This window comes from Erythranthe guttata, chromosome 14, assembly GCF_056151865.1.
Source record: "Erythranthe guttata isolate IM_541 chromosome 14, IM_541, whole genome shotgun sequence".
NCBI classification, from domain to species: domain Eukaryota; kingdom Viridiplantae; phylum Streptophyta; class Magnoliopsida; order Lamiales; family Phrymaceae; genus Erythranthe; species Erythranthe guttata.
The window spans coordinates 9115250-9141470 of NC_142546.1; the positions used below are offsets into that span (position 1 = coordinate 9115250).

The following is a 26221-nucleotide window of genomic DNA, read 5'->3' on the forward strand; positions in this document are numbered from 1 at the left end:
CCACTAGACGCGCGCGCGCGTCTCTGCAAATCCCGCCCAATCACGCGCCCGCCGTCGCCACCTGGACCAATGGCGCGCGCGCGTCCACCCAACTCACCAACCGACGCGCGCGCGCCTCTTTCTCTCTCCTCCACCGACGCGCGCGTGCGTCTATCGGGTGGCGTGCCCGACGCGCGTCCCACCTCAGCTGCTGGCCCACGTGGTCTGCAGTCCCTCCCTCTCTCCTCCTCGGTCCGGGTGCAAGCCGCCGGCTCCGCGGCTTCACTCGGCTCCACCCCCGCATCGAAGCGCGCGCCCTCACACCAAGCCTTACTTCCAGCCGCACGGCTCGAGCCAACTCCGGCCTCCAAGCCGCTTATTTTGCGCATCTCCCCAATATTTCGTGCATCTACAGTCGCAGATCCGATTTTACCACCGGATACCACAAGTTTCTCGCGTTCCATATCCACCGTACCGAAAGTTTTCTTGCCCCCTTCAACCGGATCTCGAAGTTTAATTCGAAGCGATTTCGACTTATCCAGATTCGACATGATAAATAATTTTCACCGACGAAACAATCAAGAAACAAAAAAATTCTACTCTACCACAAAAAAAAAATTCAAGAGAAAAATAGCACAGCAGAAGACCTAGAGTTCAAAAAACATACCCATATTTATTGCTAGAGTTGAAGTTTAATACTCTCCACCGCAAAAGGAGTCTATTTATCTGGCCTTGGTATAATATTTAAAACCCTTAAATATATACCTCGCTGCCAAATAAATACAAATATTCCTTATTTAAATTAAGGAATTAATTCACCGCCAACGGAAACAATTCAATCAACGCCGCAATTAACTCTCGACACGACCCGGATCCCTTTACACACGTCCCCGTCTCAACTCGAGAGTTGGGGGGCTTAATGATTACCTAAATGGGCCGGCCCAATGGACCCTCAAATTTATCTACCAATTAGGCCCATTACACGAAAGCCCAAGCTCCTTCAAAATAAGGCTTGGGCCCAACAAAGTAAGCCCAACCCATTCAACGATATATAAATAGATATTTTATTCATTCGTAAATGTACGTTTTAATTATCATCAATTCCGAGTTTTATTCTCTCTACAATCTCTACGATCCGTACATCTGACTTGAGCGTCGGAGGGGTTTCCGCCGGATCAACCCCCGGCTTAGTTCACGTGTGCTCATTTTGTAGGGATCTCAGGACCATCCAGTTATCAAGCTACTGATCCGCTTTACTCTCCCAGCTCATTTTCTACACCCCCTAGGTGAGCTATATTTTAGCATCATCACCAGGTATGCAATCAATCCTAATCCTACCCCTAAGGTAAGTATATATATATGGGGATAATCAATTTTCCTTATATGCAATTTCTTTTTGCTTTTTGTTTGCCCCCTGTTAACACGAAACGGCGTCGTTCCTGTCCTTCCTTCCAATCATCTTCTTCAATTCTTTTCTTTTCGCTTTATTTTTCAAGCAGCTCGACCATGTCCTGTGTGCTTTATTTTCTCTTTTCTTTTAATCAGTTTGCTGGAAAACGACGTCGTTGAACGCCCGAGCCTAACTATGGCCAACAATTGTTGACCCCCAATTAACATATGTTAGATATATATATATATATATATATATATATATATATATATATATATATATATATATATATATATATATATATATATATATATAAACTCAGAACAAATGGGCTTTTCAATGATAAATGACATTAATTTGTATAGGCCCAATTCCAATGTAAGCTGTAGGGTAAAAGCAAACAAGTGAGCAGCCCAATTTAACAACACTACTTAACACATTCTTTTATCTTATTTCAATTAAAAGAATTTATCTTATAATGTAAATTAGATAGATATTAGGGTAAATTCCACTTTACCCCCTTGTACTTTGGTTGGATATCACTTTACCCCCTTGTACTCTCAATTGCATCGATTTGCCCCATTGTACTTTGGTTCGATATCACTTTACCCCCTTCTACTCTCAATTCATCGATTTGCCCCCTTATACTTTGGTCCGATATCACTTTACCCCCTCATATTGCATCGATTTGTCTCCCTGTACTTGAAAAATTATCTCAATGTGGCCATCGTCGTTAGTTTTCACATCTTTGACATTAACACCGTTTGATCTAAATTTGAAAATTACAAAAAAGCCACCCCTCCTGGTTTAAATAATTATTAATTAAAAAAAATTAAAAAAAATTGTGGCTGGCGTCGTGGACTATGTTTTCTCGCTGTCTTGAATTTTTTTATTTTTTATTTTAATAATTATTTAAACTGCAGGGGTGACATTTTAGTAATTTTCAAACTTAAATCAATCGGTGTTAAGGTCAAATGTCTGAAAACTGATGGCGAGGGCCACATTAAGACAATTTTTCAAGTAAGGGGGGCAAATCGATGTAATTGAGTGTAGAAGGGAGTAAAGTGATATCGAGCCAAAGTACAAGAGGGCAAATCGATGAATTGAGAGTAGAAGGGGGTAAAGTGATAATCGAACCAAAGTACAAGGGGGCAAATCGATGCAATTGAGAGTACAAGGAGATAAAGTGATATACAACCAAAGTACAAGGGGATAAAGTGTAATTTACCCTAGATATTATCCTACTGAAATTTATATACTATTTTAAAAGAACAATAAAATAAATAAATTATATTCATATTTTATTAAAATATTAGCGCCATTTCCGGAGGAAAATATGTGACCTTCATTTCAGTGGAGGGAGACAAAATGATGACCATGTCTTCATTTCCCGCATAAAGCCATAAACCATTTGCTAATTTTCAGTATTTATAACATTGATTTGCTGATTAATTAATTAACCCCTTAAACACACAGATTAGTGTTAATTAACTTCAACTCATGGCTCATCTTCTTCTACTATTGTTTCTCCTGATAGTATTGCTCACACTAATTTCAGCAGATCCAACGGCCAGAACTTACATCATCAGAGTTGACAGTTCATCTAAGCCGTCGGTTTTTCCAACGCATTTCCACTGGTACACCGCCCAATTTACTGAACCCAAAAACATACTTCACGTATACGACACCGTATTCCATGGCTTTTCCGCCGTTTTGACTCCTAAGCTCGCCGCTTCAGTTCTTCAAAACCCCTCAGTTCTCGCCGCCTTCGAGGACCGCCGTCGAGACCTCCACACCACCCGTTCGCCGCAGTTCCTTGGCCTCCGCAATCAGCGCGGGCTGTGGTCGGAATCCGATTACGGTTCCGATGTTATTATCGGCGTTTTCGACACCGGAATTTGGCCGGAGCGGCGGAGCTTCTCCGATCGGAATCTCGGCCCCGTGCCGAAGCGATGGAGAGGGGAATGTGAAACAGGTGTTAGGTTCAGTCGGAAGAACTGTAACAGAAAAATCGTCGGCGCGAGATTTTTCTCCAGAGGGCACGAGGCCGCGGCGGCGGCGGCCACCGCAGGTCTGGGCGGTATTAACGCGACGGTTGAATTTAAGTCGCCGAGAGACGCCGACGGGCATGGGACACACACCGCGTCCACGGCGGCCGGAAGACACACTTTCAGGGCGAGCATGGAGGGTTACGCCTCCGGAATCGCGAAGGGCGTGGCGCCGAAGGCTCGTTTGGCGGTGTACAAGGTGTGCTGGAAGAACTCAGGCTGCTTCGATTCCGATATCTTAGCGGCGTTCGACGCCGCCGTGAACGACGGAGTCGACGTCATCTCCATTTCAATCGGAGGCAGCGACGGAACCTCCTCGCCGTATTACCTGGATCCAATCGCAATCGGATCGTACGGCGCCGTTTCGAGGGGGATCTTCGTTTCTTCTTCTGCTGGAAACGGCGGCCCTAATGTAATGTCTGCCACAAATCTCGCCCCCTGGCTGACCACAGTCGGCGCCGGCACAATCGATCGAAACTTTCCGGCGGAAGTAATTCTCAGCGACGGGAGAAAATTCACCGGAGTATCTATATACTCCGGCGAACAATTGAACGGTAAAATGTACCCTCTCATATACCCAGGTAAATCAGGTGCTCTTTCCGCTTCCCTCTGTATGGAAAATTCCCTCAGCCCTAATTCAATCAAAGGCAAAATCGTGATCTGCGATCGCGGCAGCAATCCACGTGTCGCAAAAGGATTGGTCGTCAAAAAAGCCGGCGGCATAGGAATGATCCTGGCCAATGGAGAATCAAACGGCGAGGGCTTAGTCGGAGACGCTCACTTGCTTCCAGCTTGTGCGGTGGGGTCCTCCGAAGGTGACAGAATCAAAGCCTATTTATCCTCCAACCCTACCGCCACCGCCACAATCAACTTCCGAGGAACAGTCGTCGGCACAAAGCCAGCTCCGGTGGTGGCATCGTTTTCCGGACGGGGGCCAAACGGTTTGAACCTGGAGATTCTAAAGCCCGATTTAATCGCCCCCGGAGTGAACATCTTAGCCGCCTGGACTGAGGCGGTGGGCCCCACAGGGTTGGATTCGGACAACAGAAAGACCGAATTCAACATCGTGTCGGGCACATCAATGGCTTGTCCACATGTAAGCGGTGCAGCGGCCTTGCTAAAATCTGCTCACCCTGATTGGAGCCCGGCGGCAATAAGGTCCGCCATGATGACCACTGCAACCCTGACGGACAACTCGTTCAGTCGAATGACCGACGAATTTAGCAACAAATCCGCGACACCTTATGATTTCGGTGCCGGTAATTTGAATCTAGACTTAGCCATGGATCCTGGATTGGTCTACGATTTGATGAACGAAGACTACGTTAGTTTCCTATGCTCGATCGAGTACGCGCCCACAACAATTCAAGTGATCACAAGATCGCGCGTGAATTGTCCGATGAGGAAGCCACTACCGGAGAATTTGAATTATCCTTCAATTTCGGCTTTGATTCCAAGGGGGTCAACGGGGGTCATTAGCAAGATGTTTTTTCGGATGGTGACAAATGTCGGGGAGGCGAATTCGGTTTATGGGGTTAGGGTTGAGCCGCCCAAGGGGGTGAGGGTTGTTGTGAAACCTAGGAAGTTGGTATTTTCGGAGACGGTAAGGAGACTAGGTTACTATGTCACTATAACTGTTGATTGCAAGAGTTTGGTATTCGGTGATTCGGGTGCGGTTTTTGGGTCGGTTACTTGGGTTGACGGGAAACATGTCGTTCGGAGCCCCGTTTTGGTTACTCAAATAGATCCGTTGTAAATGTGGTTCGCGGGTTGTTTATTCGTCGGAAAATCGAATCGGAGGTGTACGATGGCGGACGAAACGTTAGAAAATGATAATATGATCAGTTTGGCAATGTTTACTTCTTCCTTTTCCTTTGATTCTTAATTTTGGTTTCTATTGTTTTTATCTCTAACTAGGCTTTCTTTCCTAATTCCTATGTTAATTTTCCTATGTTTGATTTCAAGAACATGCTACTTCGTACAGTTCAACCCTAACAATTAGTTGTCTGAAAATCAAACCAAAATTTTATTTTCTAGACTGTTGATTAAAGATAGATTCTATATCATAATAATATTATACAGCTGAAAATAAATGATCCGAATTAAATTACCAGGCCCACTGACAGTTGTATAGATAAAGAACAAACAAACATGCATATATATTAAAGAAAAGGGTAAATTCAACTTTTCTCTGGTGCTCGATATGAATTTACCATTTTCTACTCCCGGTTGTATTTGAAAAACTGTCTTAATGTGGCCCTCGTTATTAGGTTTTAGATCTTTGACATTTGTTCTCTTTTATCTAAGTTTGAAAATTAAAAAAAACTATTCCTCTCAGTTTAAATAATTATTAAAATAAAAAAAAATTGTAGCTAACGTCGTGGACTATGTATTCTTATTGTCTTGAATTTTTTAATAATATATTTTTTTTAGTAATTATTTAAATTGAAAAAGGCGGGTAAAGTGACATCAAGACAAGGTAAAAGGGAAAATGAAATTTATGTGATATATATAATATAATAATATATACATATATATTAATATATCCATGTACGTATGGTAATCCGATCGCCACATCCCCAATCCAGATGTTGTGGTCGTCTTCATCCTCTTCACACTATTATATACAATTATTCAGCCGTTACATATATACAAGACAAAAAATAAGTGATTGACTAATTTACAGCAATGGAGAAGAAGCTAAAAATCACGTTCTTGATTCTTTCTTCACTATTACTACAGTCAATCATCTCCAATGCAGACACCGAATCCTCCGACCACCGGAGCCCCTGCCTCGCCGGAAAAGAAAAGCTAACAATGCTGCGTTTCTACGTGCAAGACTTCGTCGGTGGGGACTCACCAACTGTTTGGGAAATTGCCAAAACGAACCTCACCGACGTTCTTCCCTCAGCATTTGGTCTGGTCAGTGTTCTGGACAACCTGGTGACATCCGAACCGGAGGTCGATTCGAAAGAAGTGGGTCGGATCCAGGGGATTATCGGGTTGACGGATTTCCACGAGAAGGCTTTGGTTATGCTTCTGAATCTTGTTTTTACGGATGGTGAGTACAAAGGGAGCACGCTTAGCGTTTTGGGGAGGAATCCTTTGGGCGAAGAGACGAGGGAGGTTCCGATCGTCGGCGGCACCGGTGCTTTCAGAATGGCGCGTGGTTATGCGGTTACTAGTACTTATAGTAACGACGAAGCACATAGTCATGGTGTTATTCAGTATGATGTTGTTGTTTATCATTTTGACGGTTTAACGTTGTTGTCTCGTGATTGAACTATGGGTTTTCGTTTTTGTTTTGTTTTTTTTTTTTTTTAATGGAAAAATAAATGAAATGAGGTTGGCTTGAGTGAAATTGAACAATGCGGAGTTAGACTACGGTTCGGGTCAAATCCTGATGACGTCCCGGTTTATCGGGCTCATCGCCAGGGTTTGACTCGGAACGTTGATCTAGACCTTGTATACAAGGGTCGATTGAAGGTCAATGTTTTCAAGTTGTGAACCACCGCAAAAATCTACGATCATGATTGTTTTCCCGTTGCAAATCAAAATTCGAGATTATAAAAAGTATGGTACATTACAACCATCCCTGAGGTATGGTTAAATTACAAAAACTTCTCTCTTGCTTGGGTAATTACAACCATATTCAACATAAAATTTCTTACACGTTCACCCTTGCGATTTCAAAATTAGTAGAATTTTCGAGATTATATGGAATATTATCACTTTTGTACACTTTTTATCCCATTTAGACTCCACATTTGGAAGCAGGATGATCATAATATATGTTTTTTGGCTTGTATATATCAGATTGTGGTGTATCGCAAACTGTATTTTTACACAAAACGAGTACAAACTAGAGTACATTCCACGGAATCTAGATTATTATGTTGAATTTGACACCCTAAGATTGGAAGTGTAAGAAAAAAATATAGTTAAAGGGTAAATGTAATTATCTAAACAAGAGGAGTTTTTTCATAAATTGACCATACCTTAGGGATGGTTGTAATTTACCCTAAAAAGTAAAATGAATCGACAATCAAAGTTTGATGACCCAATTGACTTGTCTAACCACCTAACCATTTTGAAAAACCGTCCAACCGGCCGAGTTTTCGGCCACCTCAAATTTTGGGAAAACAATCGTGATTATGTATTTGATATACATTTGGTTGTCAAGTATGTAACTTACAAATGAACCGTATATATGCATGTGTAATATATGTTACTAGTCTATTACACCATATATTAAACCAGAACGACGTCGTTTTACTTAGACATGAAGGGACACGTTTCACGAATTTAATAAAATGATATGAACTCACTTTGGATTCAAACTCGTTGATCTTCTTCATACAAAAACTCGTTGCATTAATGGATGTAGTAGTCCGATTTATATGAAACGAGCTTTTACAGGCTGAAAGAGTTTCTTCATACAAGTGGTGAAGTTAAAATATTCTCCAATGCCCATTTCACTAAAAAAATCTTCTCCGATGTATATTTTAAGATTTCTATGTGCGCAGCCGATCGCCATTAAACTGTGTTTCGATGCGACAAGGCATAGTCGGCAGCCGCACACCAACTGTTTGGAAAATTGCCCAAACCAACCTCACAGATATTTCGTTCTCACCTGTCAGCCTTTCGAACGACATCGTTTAACATCCGGATCAGTTCACCGGATTATATATTGGGATGTCGGATTTACACGTTAGTGATGATTAATGTGAATCTTGTTGGAAAAATTGAGGTGTTCACCTCAAATTTGGAAAATATTGAAGTGAAATTCCGTGATTGTTTCAAGGAATAAATAATGGAAACATAATCTACGATTCGAGTAGATAGTTGTAGTGTGTTTAAATGCTCAAATCCATTATAGGATAAATGAGAAATAAATGCACAAAGTAAGTACTTCAATGAGCTAAAGTGAGCTCAAAGGGCTTGGTGGGAGATGAAAAGTCACCTATCCCACATTAGGAAAAGAGAATCAATGAGAACACTTTAAATAGTGTCAATGAATAGCTAGAGGTATAATCGAGGGCTTAAGTACAAAGCCACACGCGCACTACAAAGCCACATGCGCACCGCCGCCCGCCCGGAGAAAAATCTGTTCAAAAATCTCTATCGAAGAAAAAAAAACACTATAAAAATAACAAATCTTGTTTTCACGGCAGCACGTAAGACTAAGTGCTCTAAGTCCTCAATTACATGGCAAAATAATTTGAACCGAATCATCGAAATGTTGATAACTACGAGCTACCGACGTACATGCATCATTGGATCTAGTATATACACATTTGAATATTAAAAAATATAATAAATTGCAGTAATAAGTTCCAGGACTAATTAATGATCAGGCCCGCATGTACAATGTACTAATATCTTAAGATGCCGTCTACGTAAGGTAATCCGATCGCCACATCGTCAATCCAGACTTTTGCGGTTGTATATGTAATATATATGTATTCCTTCTTTTCACACTATTACTTACAATTATTCAGTTACATAGAAAAAACAAGAGAGAAGAAAACTGGTTGACTAATTTACAGCAATGGAGAAGAAGCTCAAATTCATGTTCTTGATTCTTGCTTCGTTATTGTTACAGACAATCAAGTCCAATGCAGAAACCCAATCCTCCGACCATCAGAGCCCTTGCCTCGCCGCAAAGGAAAAAATAACAACAATGCGTTTCTACGTGCAAGACTTCGTGGGCGGGGACTCGCCAACTGTTTGGAGAGTTGCCCAAACGAACCTCACGGAAGTTCTGCCGTCGGATTTCGGTGCCGTCGACGTTTTGGACAACCTGGTAACATCCGAACCGGAGGTCGATTCGAAAGAAGTTGGTCGGATCCAGGGGATTATCGGGCTGACGGATTTCCACGAGAAGGCTTTGGTTATGCTTCTGAATCTTGTTTTTACGGAGGGTGAGTATAAAGGGAGCACGCTTAGTGTTTTGGGAAGGAATCCTTTGCACGAAAAGATTAGAGAGGTTCCGATCGTCGGCGGCACTGGTGCTTTCAGAATGGCGCGTGGGTACGCTATTACTACTACTTATAGTACCGACGAAACGAAGAGGCATCCTAATGTTTATCAGTATGATTTTGTTGTTTATCATTTTGATGGTTTCACGTTGTTGGCTCGTCAGTGAATTAAGGGTTTTCGATTTAATATATTATTATTATTATTGAAAAATAATGTACCTCAGACACTATCAGTTGTCTTAAAAAACTAATTGATAGTGCAAAAGGTTCTATATGATCTAAGTGCCAAGGTAATGGGTTCGATTCGCAACCTGCAAAATCAGGTAAATTCATATATATGTTTACTCAGTTTAGTTTTAGTCAAGACTGCTTGTAGTAGTACCTCATGCGCTACCCGTTATCCTAAAATAATAAAATTTTCATAAAATATTAAGAATATAATTAGTGCAAAGAATGAATATTATCGCTAACTCGGGAGATTAAGGTAACATGGGCTTGAACTTTTAATTAATTATGCTTAATTAGCTCAAATACATTAAATAGGTTGGCTTTGAGTGAAATTGAACTTGGTGGAGTTTTCCACCTCAAATTTTGGGAAAACAATCGTAATTTATGTATTTGATGATATACATTTGGTTGTCAAGTATGTAACTTACAAATGAATTTTATAAAAAAATACGAATTCACTTTGGATTCAAGCTCGTGGATCTTCTTCATACAAAAACTCCTTGAATTAATTAATGGATGTAGTAGTCCGATTTATATGAAACGAGCTTTTACGGGTTAAACGAGTTTCTTCATACAAGTGGTGAGGTGGAAATCTTCTCCAATGCCCATTTAAAAAAAGAAGGAAAAAAATCTTCTCCAATGTACATTTTAAGATTTCTATGTACGCAGCCGATCGCCACATCCCCAATTAAGATTTTGCGGTTGTCGTCGCTATTTCCCGGTTATTATTCTATACAACTATGTGTTTGTTAATCACTAAAACTGAGTTTCTACGTGCAATGAATACTCAGCGGCCGCACACCAACTGTTCGGAAAATTGCCCAAACCAACCTCACATATATTTCGCCCTCAGCTGTTCGCGTTTCAAACCTCGCCAATGCAACTTGCAACTTTAATATGTTTACCACTCCTTTAATATTTTCACCAATTTTATGTCTAATATTTCCTAAATTTGTCCAAAAATGGTAAAATAATCCCTTTAAATTTAAAAATTTTAAAGATTTTTTATTATTTAATGTGTATAGTATTCAAAAAAAAAATCGAGGGCGCTGCCCTTGAACCTCGTAAACTATTAGCCAACCATTATATTTTTCACTATATTTAATTTCGAACATCCTTGGCAAAAATCCTGGATTCGCCACCGCCTACAGTTGCTGACCATCTCCTCCAATCTTAATGACGGAACGGAGTCGCTTTCTTCCGAGAGGTGCTTCATCGACCTGCTTTGTTTTATATTCAATTTTATTTTATTCTCAATTTTCCTTTTCTTCTTCGTCCTCCTTGGTCTCTGTCTCCGCCGCCCACAATTCTTAATTGCGCCTCCTTCTACCTAAATCCGCCACCTCATTCTTCTCTCCGCATACAATTCTTTGCACCGTTCTCTGAAATTCCGATTTTCTGTTAAAAGAATATTTTTTTTGGGTATTCTGAGTTTGTTGTTTCCGGCAAAAATATAGGCATGGGGGTTTCTAAGTGAGCTACGCTTCGTTCCATATTTCGGACATCGATCGACCGAGGTTGGCTAAAATTTCTCCCTTTTTTCTTTTTGTTTTCTTAAAATCATATTTCAGCCCTTTTCCCCCTTCCTGTCAGCACTAAAAGATTTCGTTTTTGTTGGATTGAAATTTGCAGGCAATTCTGGGGATTTTTTCTGCTTAGATTTTAGTATTTTTTTCTCTCACGCATGTTGGTTATTTTGATTGGAGAGGAACTTTTGAAGACATCTTTTATTCATTTCGTGGTACTTGCTATGACAATATGAAACAGATTTTATCAGAATTTTTGTAAAAATATTAATTCAATTAATTTTGGTTAATTTAACGCTTGATAATTATGTTTATGTAGAATAGTAAGTTTGCTGCTTCAATTGTTTTTTTTTTGGTTGACTTCTTGGCTATTTTGATTTAAATTATGGACTAATTTACAATTAATCTTTCGATGGTAATATTTAATTTCTATTGTCCAATGACACAGAGAGACATCGTATAGTGAAGAACAGGGACTAATTTACAATGAGAATAAATTAAAAACGGACTCTCCGTTTAAGTGAGATAAACGGATTCCTTTAATTGACAAACACGTGGACAAAAGTTGCACTATTAGTGCTAAATTATAATATTAATCTTTTATTTATTTATTTATTTATTTTATTTTTTATTTTATTTTTTACTTTTATTGATTACATAATTTTTATTACGGGTTTTGTATTTCGGGTTTTCGGGTTTCTCAGGTTTTTGAGTTTTGGGTTTTCGGGTTTTCGGTTTCGGGTTTTCGGGTTTCGGGTTTTCGAGTTTTGGGTTTTGGGTTTTCAAGTTTTGGTTGGGTTTAGGATTTCTCAGGTTTTTGAGTTTCGGGTTTTCGGGTTTTCGATTTTGGGTTTTAGGGTTTTCGGGTTTCGGGTTTTGGATTTCGGGTTTTCGGGTTTCGGGTTTTGGGTTTTTGGGTTTCGGGTTTTCGGGTTCAAGTTTGGGTTCGGGTTTTGGGTTTCGGGTTTTGGGTTATTTACATACAAATTCTTAATTATAATATTTCAAATAAATTCATATTTCGACACACAATTATTAATTAGAGTAATTAGGTATATTATAATACGCTATTGTGGTTGCAGTGTGATAATGTGTGGTGGGTCTTAAATTCTTGTGAAATAGGTAACACGTGGCATTCTATCATTGGAGTCTGTTTTTCCTTTATTAATAGGGCATCCGTTGCAAATGCTCTCCCATTTACAATTACTCTTTGGCTATAAGCCGCATGCTGAAGAATAGGTAGAGGTTATTCTATAGGTATGAAGATGTATTTCCTCATTTTTCATTTAACCAATTTCGTCAATGTTTTGTTATTTATTTATTTTGTTATGTAACATCTTCTCGCATCTCCCTCACCTATGTTGTTTGATGTGCGCCCGCCACCTCCTCTTTTTTTGAACCCAATGATTCTTCGATAGAGTTAATTTTCGAGATTCAACATGGAGATTCACATCTCAGGGAGCTTTAAGATAAAGTTGAAGAAGAGATATATTGTTGCTGACAAGGGTAGAGGTGAAAGTACCTGGTTTTCGATTTCACCTTTTTCTATTAGGGTAAATTACAAACACCCCCTAAGGTATGGTTAATTTACAAAAACACCCCTCTTGTTTGGATAATTACAACGACCCCTCAACTCCTCAAATTAATGAAATGAGTTTGGCTTGAGTGGAATCGAAGTGCGGATAGACATGACTACGGTTCGGGTCAAATCCAAATGATGTCCCGGTTAATCGGGCTCATCGTCAGAGTTTGACTCGGAACCTTGATCTAGACCTTGTATACAAGGATCGAATAAAATCTACGAACGTGATTATTTTTCCGCTGCAGATCAAAAATCGAGATTATGAAAGTAAAATGAATCAACAATCAAAGACGGACAACACAATCATGGCCGGAACTTAGAAGGGGCAGGCGGTGTTGTTGACCGCCCAAGAAAGGAAAAAAAAAACGTTATTTGTGGCATTGTATTTTTTGAATATTACTTTTGGTTCCCCTAAAGTTTTTGTAAATATGTGTCTTTAACCCTTAATTTTTTGTTTCTTCTCAATAATCTTATATATATATATATATATATATATATATATATATATATATATATATATATATATTAAATATAAAATAGAATGGTTAACTTGTATTATTTTAAATAAAATTTATGAATATTTACTTGAATCCCCAAAATTTAAGTGCAATACATATTTAGAATAATTAGAATTAATTTAAATTTTTTTGTCATGCTTAAAATATGATAAAACTATAATATATATGCTATTTTAATTAAAAACTAGTAATTCACTCGTGCGCTGCACGGAGGTCAGTTTTAAAGTAAGAAAAATAATAATATCTAAACGACTATCTCTTTATAGCAACACCAATTCAAGTAAAAACAAAATGGAAAGAAATAAAAAAAACATAAACTTTATCTTTTAATTCAAAGTTTTAAAATATGAAATTAAATTAAATATTACAAAGAAGAAAACGCAAAGCGCGCAAAACACGATATGAAGATTAAGTGAATTATTTAAAACATATGGTATAACTCTATTTCATGGAACACAATCTACTACGCCATGTGAATCTTCTGTAATATAACTAACTTAACAACAAACACAGTACCAGAGAAATAACGCAATAGATATTCAAATAACCTGCAAGTGTATCACTAACAACGTTCAATTAGTGATGCACATTACTCAAACAACAATACAACTTATAAATATTGCAAAAGAGATAAGATGTATACGCCCAACCAATACTGATACCAATATCGATACTAATGCTGATACCAATACCAATACCAATACCAATATTGATACTAATAATGGTATTAATACTGATATTGATATCGATACTAATACTGATACTACTAATGATACTGATATTGATACTGAGATACTGATATTGATACTGATACTAATAGTAATATTAATATTAATACTAATACTAATAGTGAAACTCATATTAATACTGATACTGATAGTCATACTAATACTGATACTAATATTGATATTGATAGTGATACGAATACTGATATTAATATTAATATTAATACTAATATTAATACTAATATTAATACTAATATTGATATTGATATTGATACTGATACTGATTACTAATACTAATACTAATACTAATAATAATACTAATAATGATACTGATACTAATACTAATATTAATTCTAATACTAATAGTGAAACTAATACTGATACTCATACTCATATCCTAGTACTGATATTGATACTGATACCGATATTGATACTAATGATGATACTGATATTGATACTGATATTGATACTGATATTGATACTGCTAATATTAATATTAATATTAATATTAATACTAATAATAATACTCATACTGATACTCATATTGATACTAATACTAATATTGATACTCATACTTATACTTATACTGATACTCATACTAATACTAATACTTATACTAATACTAATAATAATAATACTAATACTAATACTAATACTAATACTACTAATACGAATACGAATACGAATACGAATACGAATACGAATACTAATACGAATACTAATACTAATACTAATATTACTACTTATACTTATACTTATACTTATACTTATACTTATACTTACACTTATACTTATACTTATACTTATACTTATACAGATACTGATACTGATACTGATACTGGTACTGGTACTGATACTTATATTAATACTAATATTAATAGTAATGTTAATGCTAATACTAATACTAATACTAATACTAATACTAATACTAGCTAATACTAATACTAATACTAATATTAATACTAATACTAATACTAATACTAATACTAATACTAATACTAATACTAATACTAATACTAATACTAATACTAATACTAATACTAATATTAATACTAATACTTATACTAATACTAATACTAATACTAATAGTAATAGTAATATTAATACTATTACTAATACTAATGTGTTAATATTGTTAATGTTAATGCTAAAACTAAATTTAGTGCTAATGCTACTCTGGATATGCTAATCATTACGCTAATGTTAATTATAATTGTCATCCTAATATTATTGAAATCCTTATCCTATTCATAATACTAATCATAATTCTAATCCTAATTCTAATCCTAATCATATTCCTAACACTAATCATAATTCTAATCATGACCTTAATAATTTTAATACTAATAATGCTAATATTAATGCTAATGCTACTGTTAATTTTAATTCTAATTCTAATTCTAATCTTAATTCTAATTATAATCCTAATAATGCTAATCATAATCCTAATACTAATACATGTCACTAATTGTAGTAATAATCATAATCATGATCTTAATTATAAATCTAATACTAATATTAATCATAACCATAATCCTAATCCTAATATTAATTCTAATACTATATTAATCCTAATTATAATCCGAATGCTAATCCGTGTATTAATACTAATACTAATTCAAAGAATATTAATTATAATCATAATTCTAGTGCTAGTACTAACTAATTCTGATTTCGCATAAATGTTCTTTGAAATGATCTATTATTTTGTAAAAAAAATTCTATTCAATCTCGCAAGCTTTATATCAAATTTCTTATGTGTAGAAGCATCCATAAACATATATTAAATATATTAGAAATTAATAATTAATTATATTATCAAACTGACATTAATTTTATTTAAAATATTATAAGGGTATAAGAAAACTGTTAAGACGTAAAAAGAACAATAATCGTTGTTAATAGGATAAATTAAAAAAATCCTTCTGAACTTACGGTAAATTACGGAAAACACCCCCACTTATCAGTAATTACTAAAATCCCCCTGATGTTTGTTTCTTTTTTACACGACTCCCTTATGGTGTGATTTTTTATGGAATATTTTTTTATTCCATGTCATATCCCAAAAAAATGTGGATTCTACCCTTGCAGACGTGACATTTCTTCTATCATACTTTTTAAATATAAAAATTACCATGAGAGGAGGTAATGGTAATACTAAAAAGTTGTGAAAGTGTTATTTATGAAGAATAAAGATTATGTGTAAAGTCCTCCCGAGGGCAATGCTTGTCTTTAAAAAGCACCATAAAGAAGTACCGCGTGTGCAGGGTAATATCTGCATTTTTTGGGGAATATTCCACGTAATAAAAGAAATTCCGTGAAAAATCTTACCGCAAGGGGGTCGATGTCAGACGCAAACAAACATTAGGGGAATTTTGGTAATTACGAATATGTGGGGGTGTTTTTCTTAAATTAGCCTAAATTCGGGGGGGTTTCGTAATTTATCCCTGTTAATATACAACTTAAATTTATTTACACGTATGACCATATGTTAGAAAATAACATAAAGGCCGGTGCTAATGAAATAGATCAAATTTCAAGTAAACAAAAGTCACTATAAAATACTTATATAAATCATAAATGGAAAAATAAAAAAATTAATTGATTTTTTTTCGTAAATCAGTCGAATATATTGTGATTTCAAAAAAAAAATAGAGATATATAATCGATATTAGATTCTTATAAATATTATAAAATAAATAATTTTATTTTACAAATATTTTTAAATTGTAAATTAACAAAATGGATGTATCGTATTATATATGATGGGGAAATAGAAAACTTAAGAAAATTTCACTAATTTAGATACGTAACTTGTAAGTTAGAGAAAAGAACTCGTGTATTCCAATGTAAAAATATAGTGAGATATATACGGTGTAAAAATATTTAATAATCAATTATTTACGCTATAATACCCTACATTAATATTTTTATTTTCCTATGATTTAAAATTTTAATTTAAAAAATTAGTCAGAATATTTGTAGATAAACATTTTCTTTTCCATGATAGGATGTCTATATCTTAACACGCACTATAATGGATTGTAGTAAATCTCGTATAAGTTCAATATGGTACCAATGTCGTACCAAATGAAATGATAACCACTAGTTTGATATTTATTGGTATACTATGATACTTAAAATTTGATAACTTTTTCCATCCATAGCAACAATATTGCATCAAACTTTCTCAATTTGGAAAGACACACACATAATTATGCAATTACTTATATAATTGTAGTCTTTTATATAATATATAAATATCTTATTGAGTTTGTAACTAAAAATGGATCGTAGAAACTACTGATTTGCCGATTGATATTGTATTTGTTAATGTAAACTATTTAAAGTAACAACACCTCGAGTGAGGTTATTAAATGAGCTATCAAAACCTTTAACCACGATTTTCATACTAAAAAATAGTAATTTTAATTCCAATAGAGTTATGAAATACGGGTTGTGTTTTGATATTTCATCTTTCGTAATGTGAAAATACTTCATGCAGAATAAAATATCAAACATGAATTATGAATTTAACCACCTCAGTGTCCATTTAGAAAAGTTAGAAAATGACATATGACAATTAAATATATAAATCAATTTAATAATTTTTAATTAACAACCATTTAATACCTATGCTTGGAGCATATTAAATATCACATAAATATTTGCAAAACCATTTTGATACTTTTGAGTTGGAGTGGCTATAAATATGTACGTAATTATATTTATCAAAGTTATAGAGAAATACTTATAAGTGATCGAATACGATATATAGTATATAGGATTATTATTTTAAACAAAACAATTGATATTCTTAATTTTTGGTATTCAATAAAGTGAATATACGAATTTAATACTAAACATTAGAATAGCATTGTTATATTTTGAAATATATAAAATCAATATTTTGTTAAAATTGATTAAACTTAACTTATCTTCTTCAATTTATTAGTATAATCATGAGAAAGTTTGTATTTTAATTAGTATATAATTAAAAAAAATTAAATCAATTATAAAATTTATTGTCACTGGATTCGGTGAAGAAAAAAGAAAAGTTAAAAACAATAACATGAAATTCATGTAGTATAATTTCATTATGATAAATAATTGGGATAATATTACTGCACACATGGTAGAAAAAAATAGTGTCAATTTCCGCAATATAGTAATTTCGAACATGTATCTTTCTTTTATACAGATAATGATAATATATAATATTAAATTAGTACAAAAAAAACATATTCTTTTGTTATGTTCATGTAAAATGTATAATATATTAATATCAACTAATTTATTATGCATTTTTTTATATAAATACAAATTTATTAATTAAAATACAAAATTTCCGTAACATCACCAATCATGCAACTATAATAAGGGAAGACTCTAAATTGAATTTAAATTAAATTAATTACTATTAAAACTAAATTCAAAAATAAATATATTTATAGTTTCCAATAAAATAATAAAATATATTTAATTACCTTTAATTTTAGAAATGATGACATGTTTTTCATGATTTATTTTCACCAATCAATTTGCCACATGGAATGAAATTGAATACATGTCATCAATTGAAATTGTCAAATGTCAAGGAATTAAGGGTGGAATTCAACTTATATATATATTATATAGATGATTATATTTTATGAAATGAAATAATAAAATAATAAAAATATGTATATGTCGTATTTTAAACAAATATAATTTATTGAATGCATTTCGCGATATTCTGTAATTACGAAAATTAGAAAAAAATATTTAATCATTAAAATTAGTCGATTATTACAATGAAAAAAAATTCCTAAAATTTATTTGAATATTCATAAAAAATGGACGTTCAAATGAATATATTTGAATATTCTTAATGTTAATGTAGTAATTTATTAAAAAAAATTAAGATTGAAATATAAAATAGAAAATTATAATGAATGTAAAATATGTAAACTATAAGAAAATAAAATAAAACTCCAAAATTGCACTAATGAAACAAAAGTACAGAAAATGTTTGTCTTTATTATTTACAAAAAAAAAAACATTCAAAAGATGATACATGTCAATTGTGGTGAAACATGTACATACAACAATATTGTCCAATCCTGTTTTCAAAATCAAAGAAAAATAATAAAATCTTTGATTTCCACGTTTCCACATGCAATACATGATTCAGTGTCAATTTCTTGCATTTCTGTTTGACAAAACAATAATCGATTTTTGGATAATGATAAATATATAAGGCAATTAAATTAAAAAACTAAATACAAACTTTTAAATAAATAAATGAAATTGCAAAAATTATATGCAAACCGTAACAATGTAGCACATAGGACATAAGTTCGATTCGTAAACAACATCTGCAAGAAATACATAAAGAAAAAGTATTAGCATAGTTCTTCAGTTAAATAAAAATATTAAATAGGTTTAAACCATCTAAATTAAATTATAATACGATAAATGCATGAAATCAATTGAAAAAAAAAATCAAAAAAAATTCCAAAAAAAAAAAAAAACCAAAAAGAGAAAACGAAAAACGAAAAACAAAAACAACTCGAATGGCATGGGTAAAGAAGAATAGTGTAGGGTAAAATAAATAGATGGGAGTTTATATAGTTTTGATAAGTATATAGTAATTAGCAAATTTTTTGAATTCAAATTTCAAATGACATGATTATAGTTAATCATAGGTGGAAATAGAAAAGAAAAAAAAAAGGTAACAAATCAAAAAAATCAATTCAGATGATTTGATTTGTATTGATTAGGAATTGATTTTAAAATATTAAACAATATTTATGGTTATTGAATATTTTCCTTAAACTAACTATATCAATTTATAATTATGTTAAATAGGTAAGAAATCAAATTTCATATCATAAAATATATATTCTAATTTTAGAAAATTTTAAAATAAATAAAACATAGACAGTTTTTTTTTTTTTTTTTTTGTATTTTAATAATAGAATTATAAATTTCATAATATATTATTAATATGTTAATTTGAAATCGAATTTAAATGCATTATTAAAAAATATTAATATATTTTTTTAATATTTTTTTTATTGAATGGATATTCGAATATTCCAGAATATTGAAAATAAAAAAAAATGTATTCCTTTATTTTAATATTTGAATATTACAAAAAAATCTAAAAATTATTTGAATATTCGTAAAAAAATTGAGTGTACTGATTTTTTTTATAAAGACTACCAATAAATATATTTTGAAATACTAGAAATGTAAATAAGAATTTTTTATTTCGAATTTATAAAATATTAATTTTGGAAATAATATATATATACACGTGGTAATTGTTTAAATGAGTGTATAAATGTTGAATAGGAAATAACTTAAATACATACCAAAATAAAATTGACAACTCACCAATTGAAGAATCCACCTCATCAATTGAACTCCAACTAAGCAATTTTGATAAATGACATCATCATTTGCTACATGTCAATCATTGAGAGCATAGATCTTCTTTTTATATTATATATAGATATAAATTATCAATATGAACTTATTTTTGCAATATCTTGTGAACCTAAAAAAAAAATCAGAGCGCTGCCCCAAACCCTCAAATTTTAGTTGGTCCCCTACATTTTGATTATGGTTCCATCACACAATCGACGTGTCTAACCACCCAACCATGTTGAAAACCGGTCCAACCGGCCGAGTTTTCCACCTCAAATTTTGGGAAAACAATTGGCTGGGCCTATAAAAGACAATAGTCGGATTCCATTAACAAACTGACACGTGGACATATCTCAAATTTCTCTTACCGATATTATATAACAAGTGGGTTTGCCCATTTAATACAAAACACAAAAACAAATAAAAAATAAAAAAAATTCTCCAAAATCATTCATCCAACAACAATTTGGGAAAAAAATATAATTGTTCAAATTAAAAAAAATATTACTACAAAAACCCGAAACCTGAAAACCCGAAAACCCGAAACCCGAAAACCGAAACCCGAAATCCAGAAACCCAAAAAAACCCAAAACCCGAAAATCGAAACCCTAAAACCCGAAACCCCGAAAAACCCGAAACCCCGAAAAACCCAAAACCCCGAAAAACCCAAAACCCAAAACCCCGAAAAACCCGAAACCCCAAAAAACCCGAAACCCCAAAACCGGAAACCCCAAAAAACCCAAAACCCGAAAACCCGTCCGTTGAACATAAGGTTTTATATTATTATTATTACTATTATTATTATTATTATTATTATTATTATTATTATTATTATTATTATTATTATTATTATTTCGTTAGTTGTTAACCATTTTTTGAAATGTCAGTGTCAACCCTAAATTTACAACTATGGTAATTTAATTTAGTTTAATTAGATTTAGAGTTTGTTAATTAAATCATCCACGTGGCATAATATGAATGGAATTCGTTTATTGTACATAATCAACTCATCCGCTGAGAATTTAAACTCATTTATGTATTTGATGTACAATAAAAGTAGTTATTACTTTGGTTGTCAAATATTAGTAACTAAAAAATTAATTGTGTGTATGTGTAATATGTATTACTAGTCTATTACACCATATATTAAACCAAAACGATCGTCGTTTTACTTTGACTTTGACATGAAGGGAAAGGTTTCACGAATTTTATAAAAAAAATACGAACTCACTTTGGATTCAAACTCGTGAATCTTCTTCATAAAAAAAAAAAAAAAAAAGAAAAAAAAATTGTATTAACGCATGTAGTATTCCAATTTATATGAAACGAGTTTTCAACATCCGGACCGGTTCAGTGGATTATTGGGATGTCGGATTTGCATGTTAGTGACGATAAATGTGAATCTTGTTTTTGCATTTTTGGATCTAGTATATACACATTTTAATATTAATAAATATAATAAATTACAGTAACTTCCAGGACTAATTAATGATCAGGCCCGCATGTCTACGAACGGTAATCTGATCGCCACATCGTCAATCCAGACTTTTGCGGTAGTGTATGTATTCGTTCTTTTCACACTATTATTTACAATTATTCATTCATGAGTTACATAGAAAAACAAGAGAGAAGAGAACTGGTTGACTAATTTACAGCAATGGAGAAGAAGCTCAAATTCATGTTCTTGATTCTTTCTTCAATATCACTACAGACAATCATGTCCAATGCAGACACCCAATCCTCCGACCACCGGAGCCCCTGCCTCGCCGGAAAAGAAAAGCTAACAACGCTGCGTTTCTACGTGCAAGACTTCGTCGGCGGGGACTCGCCAACTGTTTGGGAAATTGCCAAAACGAACCTCACCGACGTTCTTCCCTCAGCATTTGGCCTGGTCAGCGCACTACAACATTTCAGGGCTTTTGCGACGATTTGTATTCCCGACGGTTTAAAAACCGTCGTATAAAGTGCGTTTCTTGACGCTTTTGAAACTAATCTTGACACATAAACACCGTCAATTAAAAGTAATTCTTGACGGTTTTAAAAATGTTTTCCGACACTTACAAACCGTCAACAAAAATAAATTATATAATATATAAATTATTAATCTCTTAACGTTTTAACATAAATTTTTTTCTCGATTTTTCATTTACAATCAGAACCGTACGATCTCTCTCTAACCTTAGATTAGGGCTTTTCTGTAAATAATGAACTTCTCTTCGACGCCGACTAGCGCCGACGCAACGGCCACTTCGTCCGCCTCCGCCTCCGCCATTGCCGCTAATGCCGAGCCGACATCTCCGTTGCTATTTCTTCCCTCATGATCGAACTAATCATTGTGAAATGACAAATTGAAAAAGGCGAAAATCCTTCAAAAGGCTCGTGTGTTGTGAATCACCCGTGGATTGCATGACAGGTTAGTCTTCTCTGTTATATTTTTCCGTTTATTTGAATTGATCTTATTCCATCCATGTTGAGGGGTCGATATTCGCCTGTGCTTGACGTGAGATTTGAATTCAGAATTTAGTATAGGAAGCTGACAAGCGATTTTTACGTTAATTTGATTGCTTGAATTTAAGGGGTCAAGTTATGATTTGAATCAAGAGTTTGCAGATTGCGAGAATCTATGACATGATTTTTAGAATTTACTTAATTACAGTTTGCTAATTTTCGAGAGAATGCAGCCATAGGTTTCAATTTTTGATTCTTCCATTTTTTTTGTTTACTAGTGCTGTTAATTTCTCAGTTTTTTAAAGGACAATGACTTTCTTATGATACCAATGATTGTGTTTTGAAGGATGCTTTGGAAGAATTTGGTTACCAAAATACTTGTGCAATCTCCCCCAGACCAAAATGGTAAAAGAACCCTATCTAGAACTCTTCAAGTTTGAAATTTGTTTAGAAAATCTATGTATCAAGCATGTAATATGATATACAATTCCATTGATAACGTGCAAATTAATTTGGAGTTACGGCTCAAAAATGGGATAGTATATACACCATGCTGGGGACTATTTGTCTTCTGATTTAGCTCCGTTTCTCCATTTCAGGTGAGCAAAGGAAAAGTATCAGCCATTGTAAGTTCACATGTTTACATAACGTTACTAACGTCTTTTTCGTTACTTCTCTTTACTTACGAAAAGTGTACATTATTAGCTTGTGTGGCAACATAATATATTCTCTATGGTTCTGCAGAAGGAGGCCTTTTGGATATCAACACGGTTTCGTTTCTCTCCCAAGAACAATAACTTTTTTAATTCTGATTATGGCTAAAAATATATTTCAAGAAAGTTAACATTCTGAGAAGTAATTAAATGTAAAACACGAGATATAACATAGCCTGTTGACTTATTTGACATTATTTTTGGATGATAATGATTCATATTTATTAGCAGTTAAGGTAATTATATGACCATGTAAGTGGAAAATCAAGAGGATACAGAGTTGTGCATTACTCTTCTGAGATGGCAGCAAGCAAAGCCTTAGAGAAGATGGGTTGCAGGTATGCTTGATTATTTAGATTTTAGATACTTTTTTTTTCATCAACTTCATTAGATTTCTCTCTCTGTGTTGTTTGTTTTTTGTAGTTGCTGGATGGCAGAAAATATAGGCATTTTTTATGGCCACGAAGAGCGAAAGCAATTAAGTCAGGTATAACGCTAGCTTTTGATGTTATTATGTTCATTATATAAACTCTATTTCCTACTTGTCGTTCTAAACTCATTTGCTTGGATTATAAAAATTAAATTTGGATTGTTTCGTAAATTTTGTTCCATTTTCCACATGTATCTGGATGTTTTTACATACAATGCTCTGATTATAGCATATGGTATGGTATGGTGACTTCTCCTTTCTAAGAATACATTTTCTTCCTAGTTGTGCTGCAACTTATAAATGGTTGGGTTGATTATACCCTTAAAAATGATTAAACTCATTTTACATACGTTTATTATGTGCAGGGAGGACTTGCCCTGGTTCAGTTCTTGGAATAGTTTGATATATCTTATGCCATTTCAATATCTTTTCATAAATATATAATGAGTTAATTTTGTTCAGCCTTCCACCTAATTTCAAATTTTTATGGCGACTGCTACTTTATTACTGAAAACTATATGATGAACTTTACAGATTAGGAGATTAAGATCAAAGATTGGCAGCAATAAATGGCCTGCTCTATTGTATCGGAATGTTCTACCTAGTAAAGTTATTGGATTCTTAGTGACAATATGCTTATATCCAGGTATTCGTTCTTACTTAATTTATTTTAGGTAAAAATAACATATAGTATTTCGTTGGTGTTTTTATCCAGAGTATACAAGCTGTAGCTTTTACGATATTATGCAAGCGCAAGTTCTTGCATTGCAGCTCACTGTTGTCTCTTATTTTGTAGGTTGTAGGTTAGCATCGTAATTGTGGGTTGCACCATTCTTCGCCGAATATCAGAAAAATTCTCAAAAAAACTTTCTTGATATCTCATTGTCATTTGTGCTGAACAACTTCTGGGGTTTCAGATTTTGATGGTCTTCTGCACAAAAATTACATTATTGGGATTCATATTTGAGCAACACTATATGGGATATAATTTGAGGTTGCCTGAAAGATTTCCTTTTTTAGATTCTATTATTTTACGATCTTCCAGTAATATCTGAAGTTGTATACAACAAGTTTTATAAGCTTTAAAAACATGAATTGTGCTTATTTAGGAACACTAACTTTTTTTTCTTCTTGGATTGCTCAGGAACACATTACATTGGAGCATGGGAGCAAGGACATTTTGTTAAACTAAGAATATATAAGTAAATGTATTGTGTAGGTTACTTCAAGTGTTGTTTTGAAGATAGATTTCTTGAAGTTTGGCATTGTATATTTTTGGAAAGCAAGAATTCATGTTTTGGGGAATTCGTGTGATTTTTAGCATGTGTTTATATTTGTATTGGAAAATAATACGAATGTTTGGCATGCGGTTAAATTTTTGTAAAGGTTTCATATTGATTCGAAAAAAAAATTAAAAAACATGTACCAGTATTCCTGACGGTTTTCAATTGTCGAGAAATGTATTCTCGACGGTTTTGTAAATATGTATGAGTATTTACGACGGTTATCATAGCGTCGAGAAATATTATTCCTGACGGTTTTTTTACACGTGAAAGTATATACGACGGCCTTTTTCTTGACGGTTTCGTGACAGTTGAAAACTGTCATGAATAATGTTCCTGACGGTTTTTTTACTTTTCCCGACGGTTTTTTTTCGTCGTTTAAAGCCTTAAATGTTGTAGTGGCGTTTTGGACAACCTGGTGACATCCGAACCGGAGGTCGATTCGAAAGAAGTGGGTCGGATCCAGGGGATTATCGGGTTGACGGATTTCCACGAGAAGGCTTTGGTTATGCTTCTGAATCTTGTTTTTACAGAGGGTGAGTATAAAGGGAGCACGCTTAGCGTTTTGGGAAGGAATCCTTTAGCGGAAGAGACGAGGGAGGTTCCGATCGTCGGCGGCACCGGTGCTTTCAGAATGGCGCGTGGGTATGCGGTTACTACTACTTATAGTAACGACGAAGCACATCATCATGGTGTTATTCAGTATGATGTTGTTGTTTATCATTTTGACGGTTTATTAACCTTGTTGTCTCAGTGACTGAATTAACGGGTTTTCGTTTTTGTTTTGTTTTGTTTTGTTTTGTTTTGTTTTGTTTTTGATGCAAAATAAATGAAATGAGTTTGGCTTGAGTGGAATTGAAGTGCGGAGTTAGACATGACTACAGTTCGGGTCAAATCCTAATAACGTCCCGGTTAATCGGGCTCATCGGGAGGGTTTGACTCGGAACCTTGATCTA

The 26221-nt window shown here is 33.9% G+C and overlaps 3 protein-coding genes, 1 long non-coding RNA gene and 1 pseudogene across 5 annotated transcripts; all 5 read left to right on the forward strand.

Moving 5' to 3' along the window:
• Positions 1 to 2710: 2710 nt before the first annotated feature.
• On the forward strand, positions 2711 to 5415 carry LOC105954627 (subtilisin-like protease SBT1.6). The gene has a single exon (XM_012978291.2). It carries the CDS (start codon positions 2870 to 2872, stop codon positions 5171 to 5173), a length of 2304 nt encoding a protein of 767 aa, XP_012833745.1. The 5' UTR covers positions 2711 to 2869; the 3' UTR covers positions 5174 to 5415.
• A 565-nt stretch (positions 5416 to 5980) lies between these two features.
• Positions 5981 to 6778, forward strand: LOC148765136 (dirigent protein 2 pseudogene; annotated as a pseudogene). Its single transcript, XR_016029812.1, has one exon. The product of XR_016029812.1 is annotated as a dirigent protein 2 pseudogene (transcript).
• Positions 6779 to 8875: 2097 nt separating this feature from the next.
• On the forward strand, positions 8876 to 9692 carry LOC105954629 (dirigent protein 1). The gene has a single exon (XM_012978292.2). The coding sequence runs from the start codon at positions 8969 to 8971 to the stop codon at positions 9563 to 9565; it is 597 nt and encodes a 198-aa protein (XP_012833746.2). The 5' UTR covers positions 8876 to 8968; the 3' UTR covers positions 9566 to 9692.
• Positions 9693 to 11003: 1311 nt separating this feature from the next.
• LOC148765137 (uncharacterized) lies at positions 11004 to 11640 on the forward strand. The gene is made up of 3 exons (XR_016029877.1): positions 11004 to 11143; positions 11259 to 11367; positions 11601 to 11640. It is a non-coding gene; the product is annotated as an uncharacterized LOC148765137 (long non-coding RNA).
• Positions 11641 to 21947: 10307 nt separating this feature from the next.
• LOC105954630 (dirigent protein 1) lies at positions 21948 to 26144 on the forward strand. The gene is made up of 3 exons (XM_088813729.1): positions 21948 to 22282; positions 24708 to 24709; positions 25665 to 26144. Exons 1-3 carry the CDS (start codon positions 22049 to 22051, stop codon positions 26020 to 26022), a joined length of 594 nt encoding a protein of 197 aa, XP_088669855.1. The 5' UTR covers positions 21948 to 22048; the 3' UTR covers positions 26023 to 26144.
• Positions 26145 to 26221: the final 77 nt, after the last annotated feature.

What these genes read in the sequence shown, in the direction of transcription:
- LOC105954627 (XM_012978291.2), top strand. Translation starts at nt 2,870, where the DNA reads ATGGCTCATCTTCTTCTACTATTGTTTCTCCTGATAGTATTGCTCACA.
- LOC105954629 (XM_012978292.2), top strand. Translation starts at nt 8,969, where the DNA reads ATGGAGAAGAAGCTCAAATTCATGTTCTTGATTCTTGCTTCGTTATTG.
- LOC105954630 (XM_088813729.1), top strand. Translation starts at nt 22,049, where the DNA reads ATGGAGAAGAAGCTCAAATTCATGTTCTTGATTCTTTCTTCAATATCA.